Here is an 8,000-nt window from a genome sequence, read left to right as displayed (position 1 = left end):
ATCCCAGATCCAACCCTCCAACCCGGCACCACCTACATGTTCTGTCCTAACTGTCCATCTTCCTTCCAGCCTATCCTCTCCACCCTCCTCTCTGACTTATCACCATTACCCCCACCCCCATCTACCTATCACACTATCAGCTACCTTCCTTCCCCCCTCACCCCCAACACCCCTCCCATTTATCTCTCCACCTCCTTGGCTCAGTCTCATTTTTGATGAAGGGCTTTTGCCCGATATGTTGACTCTCTTGCTCCTCGGATACTGCCTGACCTGCTGTGCTTTTCCAGCACCACACTTTCGATTCTAATCTCCAAAATTTGCAGTCCTCACTTTCACCTATATCATATGAGATCCGGGGGAGCTAGCCAATTGGATATAAAATTAGCTTGATGATTGGAGACAGAGGGTGGTGGCAGAAGGCTATTTAGAAGGCATAATCTCAGACATGGTGGGGGTGAGGGGCAGGACTGATGTCTCACACTTCAGACAAAGATGATGATGAGGAATTTCTTCTCTTTGTAGGCGGTGAATCTGTGGAATTCTTCACTGCCGAGGGCTGTTGAGGCTGGTAATTGTGTATATTCGAGGCTGTGATAGACAGATTTGTATCAGCAAGGGGATCAAGGGTTATGGGAATAAGAATAAGGAAAAGTGGAGTTTGAGGATTATTAGATAATCCATGATTTCATGGAATTGCAGAGTAGATGCAATAGGCTGATTGGTCAATTTCTGCCTCTGTTAAGAAGGTTGTTAAGAAGGCAGATGGTTTGTTGGCGTTTATTGGTAGAGAGATTGAGTTTCATAGCCACAAGGTCATGCTTCAGCTGGACAGACACTGGTAAGGCCCTACCTGGAGTATTGTGTAGAGTTCTGGTCACCACATTATAAGAAGCTTTGGAAAGGGTTCAGAGAAATTTACTAGAATGTTGCCTGGTATGGAAGGAAGGTCTTATGAGGAAAGGCTGAGAGAACTGAGGCTGTTTTCATTGGAGAGAAGGTTGAGAGGTGACTTAATCGAGATGTATAAGGTAATCAGAGGGTTAGATAGGGTGAACAGTGAGAACCTTTTTCCTCGGATGGTGAAGGCTAACACGAGGGGACGTAGATTTAGGACAGATATCAGGGGTAGTTTCTTTACTCAGAAAGTAGTAGGGGCGTGGAACGGCCCACCTGCAACAGTAGTAGACCTGTCGACATTAAGAGCATTTAAATGGGCATTGGACATACGTATGGATAATAATGGAACGGTGTAGGTTAGATGGGAATCAGATTAATTTCACAGGTTGGCGCAACATCAATGGCTGAAGAGCCTGTATTGCGCTGTAATGTTTTATGTTCTATTTCTTTTGGTCTTCAATCTTTCCTAGAATAGTAAGTTCTAAATCTTTCCTCTTTTGCAACAAGGTTTGCATTCACTCATGTGCACTCCAAACCCATCTGGACTGTTTCCCTTTTGCCTCCTACTTCTGAACTCTGTTTCTTTAGCACTATTTTTCTCTCCCACACCTATCTGCCCCTTATTTCTCCTCTCCCATTTTTCATTCTGGTACAAGCTCTCTCCAAAATTAGCTAAAACTCTTTAAAAGTGCCCTTGAAAAGAGAAAACATTGAATGCAGTCAGGTGCTGCTCCTGAATATTCTGAAAATTCAGGGTGTTTTCTGAACAATCCATTTTTGTGAATAGATGTTATGTCGATTTGCAAAGTATTTTTGCTTCATGAATAAGCTTTCAAACTAAGCAGTATAGACATATCTAACAATAAAGATACACAGATTGAGTATTCACCCAAAAAGCATGAATCTCTTCGCAATCCTAGGAGTGAGAGCTGTTACAGTGGCAAATGAAGTGTATTTTGAGGTGCACACACTGTTGTCATGTGTAACATTCAGTCGCCAGTCTATGCACAGCAATGTGACCATGGCTTGTGGTCGGACCACCATTTTTAGTGATGTGTGGTGAGGAATACTGGAGATAAATCCTCTGAAAATTATCATGGGGATTTTTAACATCCACCCGAGAGACAGAGAGAGCCTTGGCTTAACATCTCACTTGAAAGTCAGCATCTCTGACAGGGAAGCGCTTCCTCAGGGGCATGTTGACCTGGATTGCATGTGCAATTGTTCAGAATGAGATTTGCACCCATGGCCAGCTAAGCCAAGCTCTCAGAGTCCATGTTAACAGCCTTGTATCCTTATTATAAAATATAGCAGAGCCAATAATAAGAATCACAAGCAATTGGGGGACAAATGAACACACTATTAGGGAAATATCTATTTTAATTAAGCCATATAAACATCTGAATTATGTACATATTTTTGATATATAGTGCACAAGGTTGATATTGGTACAAAATAATTGGTAGGAGACTGCCACATGCCAAAGGTCATTTCTCAAAAATATCCACAATCAATAAGCAATTTACAATTTACAATCACTCAAATTATATCAAAGATCAGGTGGGGAGAAATTGGACCTTTTGTTTTATATAACTTTGAACTCTGGTTTCACCCCTTTCAGGAAACCTTAGTTTAACACACAATGTTACAGAGATCACTCGAACATTGATAGTACATAAAATGAAATGCTTTCCTTTTCCCTCAGTGCAATGCTTGGGAATACAGCAGGTAAAGCGGATGGCTGACCGACACCTCCCTCTTCATGTGTCTATTGTGATGTGGATCATCAAATTCAGCTCCAACTCAGACAAGATAAACATCTGTTTACTGGCTGGGAGGGAGAGGCGAACACCAAATCCATTTACAAAACGTAAAGCGTGTTACTGCTGGACATTGGTCCATAACTGGACAAAGTTACCATTGACCTCAAACAAGCAGGAGGAAGAGTGGGAAGCTGCAGAGAATACCAAATCAAAGAAATGAAATTTGGGCAATAGAACAAAAAGGACATAGGAGTTGGACCATGAGCCCTTTAGCAGTGCTCACTTCACTTCACAATGTAGAACTTAAAGGCGAGCATCTTGTTTTTAAACATTTGAATGGCATCCCTGATACCTGCAGCATTTCCTCTAACTCATTTGTCTCTATAGTATACTTATGGCATGTGCTGTTTTATCCATGTACAATTCTGATTATTGAGGTCATTTTGGAAGTATGTGCTGGAGTGGAAAAGAGGGAAAGCCTATCTCCTGAATTAAGATAGCTCTTCCTCAGAATTCAAAAGAACTCCACATCTCACCATTCAGCATTCACCTGTTTTTCATGTGGTTCGGATGCAGAACACTACCGCACTTTATCCCAAGTTTCATTGTATATGATGCAATGCAAACAAAGTCTGGAAGAGACCTGAAAGGCACTTGAATACCACACATGTTCCGACCTGAAACTTTCCACTCTTTCAAAATATTTCATTCTCAAACTTGAAAACCTTATTCATGGGAATTACAGTTCCACAGATTAAGAAAAAAAACTGTTATCGCTTATTCATGATGTGAGCTTCCAAGGAAAACTTGCCAAAGCTGAAAGGGCAAAAGGCCTTAGGAAATGGGGCAAATTGAGCACACAACAACAGGAACAGTGGCATGAGCAAAGTGGACAAAAGGCTTGAGAAACTTTGCCAACACATTATATTCAGCACATTGCAACATTTAAAACTGAAGAAAACTTGCAGATTTAAAACTTTCAAAAAGTTCATTTGATATGGGGAAGATGCGAATGGGCTGAGTGGAATTATTTTATAAAATTCTGTATACAGGGGCTGAGTACAGCATGAAAAGTAAGGGGTGAGAAGAGAACATTTTGCACACATGAAAAGCATCTGAACTCAGCAAAGTTTGGAGAACCAACATTTCTCCAATTGCTGGCATTGTTCAATGTCTTTCCTCTTCTATTGAATGACACCCCAACAACACATGGAGTTGAGCTATTTTCAGGATTGTATCATACCATACTTCCCCAATACTTCTTCAGTGAACAGAAGACCCCCCCAGTGTTTTTAATGTACAATGCACAGTAGCTATATCCACAGGCTGCGCACTTAAATGCCCTGACTGAGGCTTGCCATCTTACCCAGTGCAGTGGAGATGCACCACAGAAATAACAAGGACCATAAGCTGGGGAACAGCGTACTACTGGCAAATTTTTTTTCCAGAATGCAGATTGACTGCTGACGGCAATGGAATTGAAGGAAGGAACAGGAATGCTCATTTGCTGCAGAAAGATCAATACCAGTCTAAAAGGGAAAGTATTCATGGGATATTTCCCACCAGGATCACTCACCTTACTGTGAGCTGGTAATTACTGCCACATCGATGGTAATAACAGGGTCAGAAGAGCAGCCCCGTCAGTAGTGTGGGTAAGGCACTCTATACAGAAATTAGTGTGAGGAGATGACAGCTCACATCTGCATACTCTCTGATGATGCTGGGATCCCAGAAAAAGACTTTGCTCATTTGTACACTCTGCGGATTATAGAACACTTAAGGGCTGTACTAACAGACAGGAGCAGATCCCTCAAGAATATTCTTTCAAAAGCAGCTTGCAGACAGCAAACAAGGATAAAACTAATTCTGATCAGCTTACAATTTGCTGTCTGCTATTGATATTTTAACAGCTCTGGATGTACATGCAGAGAGCAGCATCAGGGAGTGTTCTTACCAAATGCCAAGGGCGGGTAATTGAGGTAATCACTTAATATTGGCCTATAGTAACATCAAAAGATTTGAAAGTATTCATGGTTTTTTTAGTGTTTCAAAGCAGGATTTAACAGATAATGAACAAAAGCAATCAAAATAGACATGTCCTATGTAACCATTTGTTAAATACAGCAATGGAATTGCAGAGTTACAGAAAATGGCCAAATATCATGGTCAATTCTGCACGCATTCTGTGCAATTACAGGCTCCATCACAGCCAGCAGATGTCAGTAGGAAGAAGAACATGCTGTGTTCAGGAAGAAGCAGACTGAAAGCTCAGCCGCTTAAAGGATGCAGGTCAACTTTAACCTTCTCTCCATTGCTAAGCATTCCAATGGTGGGGTAGAATCCTCCAGATGGCACTGGGGCTTCCTTCCTGCCAATTATCTTTCCATTTCGAGTAAAAAATACCTGAAAGAGATTTTCAAATGAAAATTTGCATTGCAGAGGGAGAGATGCTATGCAGTGTAAACAGAGCAGCAAAAGAAATGAGCATTCTCAATTCAAGTCTCAACACTTTGACAACTGGGAGGTGTGTCTCTCAATTTGTGAACATCAATTTTATACTGTTGCCCAGATACTATCAAATTGTGCCCACAGTTGAGAATTCAGTCAGTAACCTTCTTCATCAGCGCAAGTTAACTGTCAGTGATATGACGCATGAATACCTTACTCAAAACATATTTGATTTCCAAATTCTCTTTCTCCCCAGAGAGCACTGGGCTCCAGTTCAAAAGTACACAAAAGCTCTGTGTTTCAGAGTTTGAGCAGTGGCTGGAGACACTGTGGCACATCCACAAGACTGAAAGTTACATAGAACATTACAACGCAGTTCAGGCCCTCGATGTTGCGCCAAACTGTGAAACTAATCTATCCTACACTATTCCATTTTCATCCATATGTTTATCCAGTGACCATTTTAATGCCCTTAATGTTGGCAAGTCTACTACTGCTGCAGGCAGGGAGTTCCATTACTACTCTTTGAGTAAAGAACCTACCTCTGACATCTGTCCCATATCTATCAACCCTCAATTTAAAGCTATGTCCCCTCATGCTAGCCATCACCATCAGAGGAAAAAGACTCTCACTGTCCACACTATCTTAGCCTCTGATTATCTTATATGTCTCAATTAAGTCACCTCTCAACCTTATCTCTAATGAAAACAACCTCAAGTCGCTCAGGATTTCCTCATAAGACCTTCCCTCCATACCAGGCAACATCCTAGTAAATCTCCTTTGCCCACTTTCCAAAGCTTCCACATCCTTCTTATAATGCGGTGACCAGAACTGTATACAATATTCCAAATGCGGCTGCATCAGAGTTTTGTATAGCTGCAATATGACCTTGTGGCTTCGAAACTCAATCCCTCTTCCAATAAAAGCTAACACACTGTATTGCCTTCTCAACAACCCTATCAACCTGGGTAGCAACTTTCAGGGCTCTATGCACATGGAAACCGGGTTCTCTCTGCTCATTTACACTGCCAAGAATCTTACCATTAGCCCAGTACTCTTTATTCCCACTGCTCCTTCCAAAGTGAATTATCTCTCACTTAGAGTCATAGAGATGTATAGCACGGAAACGGACCCTTCGGTCCAACCCATCCATGCCGACCAGATATCCCAACCCAATCTAGTCCCCCTTGCCAGCATCCGGCCCATATCCCTCCAAATCCTTCCTATTCATCCATCCAGATTCCTTTTAAATGCTGCAATTGTACCAGCCTCCACCATTTCCTCTGGCAGCTCATTCCATACACACACCACCCTCTGTGTGAAGATGATGCCCCTCAGGTCTGTTTTATATCCTTGCTCTCTCACCACAAACCCATGCTCCCTTAATTCTAGACTCCCCCACCCCAGAGAAGAGATTTTGACCATTTATCTTATCCATGCCCCTTATGATTTTATAAACTCTGTAAGGTCACCCCTCAGCCTCCCACACTCCAGGGAAAACAGCCCAAGCCTATTCAACCTCTCCCTATAGCTCAAAGCCTCCAACCCTGGCAACATCCTTGTACATCTCTTCTGAACCCTTTCAGGTTTCACAACATCTTTCCGATAGGAAGGAGACCAGAATTGCATGCAATATTCCAACAGTGGCCGAACCAAGCTTTAGGGTTTTCCTTAATCCTGTCTGCTAATGACTTCAAACATCCCCTCCCGGCTCTTCTTAGCTCTCTTTCAGTCCTTCCTGGCTAACTCGTAACTCTCAAGTGCCCAAACTGAGCCTTCACGTCTCATCCTAACATAAGCCGCCTTCTTCCTCTTGACAAGAGATTCAACTTCTTTGGTAAACCATGGTTCCTTTGCTCAACCACTTCCTTCCTGCCTGACAGGTATATACTTATCAAGGACACGCAGTAGCTGTTCCTTGAATACTGCAGTTTCCTTCCCCATCCTATGCATCCTAAATCTTGCCTAATCGCATCATAATTGCCCTTCCCCCAGTGATAACTCTTGCCCTGCGGTATATACCTATCCCTTTCCATCATTAAAGTAAACACAACCAAATTGTGGTCACTATCGCCAAAGTGCTCACCTACCTCCAAATCTAACACCTGCCCAAGTTCATTACCCAGTACCAAATCCAATGTGGCCTCGCCCCTTGTTGGCCTGTCTACATACCGTGTCAGGAAACCCTCCTGCACGCATTGCACAAAAACTGACCCATCTAAAATTACTCAAACTGTAGTATTTCCAGTCAATATTTGGTAAGTTAAAGCCCCCCATAACAACTACCCTGTCTCTCTCACTCCTATCGAGAATCACCTTTGCTATCCTTTCCATCTCTGGATCTATTCGGAAGCCGAAAGAAAACTCCCAACAGGGTGACATCTCCTTTCCTGTTTCTGACCTCAGCCCATACTACATCAGTAGACGAGTCCTCAAACATCTTTTCTCCTACCGTAATACTGTCCTTGACTAACAATGCCACACTTCCCCCTCTTTGTTCTCTGTTCTTACTGAAACATCCTAATCCCAGAATCTGCAACAACCATTCCTGTCCCTGCTCTATCCATGTCTCCGAAATGGCCACAACATTGAAGTCCTAGGTACCTATATGAAGAGCACATTTAGAGAGGTGGTCACATTGCAGCTCAAGGGACGGGAAGAAAGAAGGGAATGGGTGACCACCAGGCAGTCAAAGAGAAACAGAGCTGAAAATGTGTTGCTGGAAAAGCGCAGCAGGTCAGGCAGCATCCAGGGAACAGCAGAATCGACGTTTCGGGCATAAGCCCTTCTTCAGGAATGAGGAAAGTTTGTCCAGCAGGCTAAGATAGAAGGTAGGGAGGAGGGACTTGGGGGAGGGACGTCGGAAATGCGATAGGTGGAAAGAGGTCAAGG

At 42.8% G+C, this 8,000-nt stretch overlaps 1 protein-coding gene across 2 annotated transcripts in view; it reads right to left on the bottom strand.

Moving 5' to 3' along the window:
- Positions 1-2,259: 2,259 nt before the first annotated feature.
- spryd3 (SPRY domain containing 3) overlaps positions 2,260-8,000 on the bottom strand; it is a 371,515-nt gene continuing 365,774 nt past the window's right edge. For both annotated transcript variants that reach the window (XM_043682106.1, XM_043682107.1), the window contains one exon: positions 2,260-5,063. In XM_043682106.1, coding sequence (XP_043538041.1) covers positions 4,929-5,063 — 135 coding nt within the window. In that variant the 3' untranslated portion in view covers positions 2,260-4,928. The remainder of the gene's footprint in view (positions 5,064-8,000) is intronic.

This window comes from Chiloscyllium plagiosum, chromosome 43 (genome assembly GCF_004010195.1).
Source record: "Chiloscyllium plagiosum isolate BGI_BamShark_2017 chromosome 43, ASM401019v2, whole genome shotgun sequence".
In the NCBI taxonomy this organism is placed as follows: domain Eukaryota; kingdom Metazoa; phylum Chordata; class Chondrichthyes; order Orectolobiformes; family Hemiscylliidae; genus Chiloscyllium; species Chiloscyllium plagiosum.
This window is presented reverse-complemented; position numbering and strand designations above follow the sequence as displayed.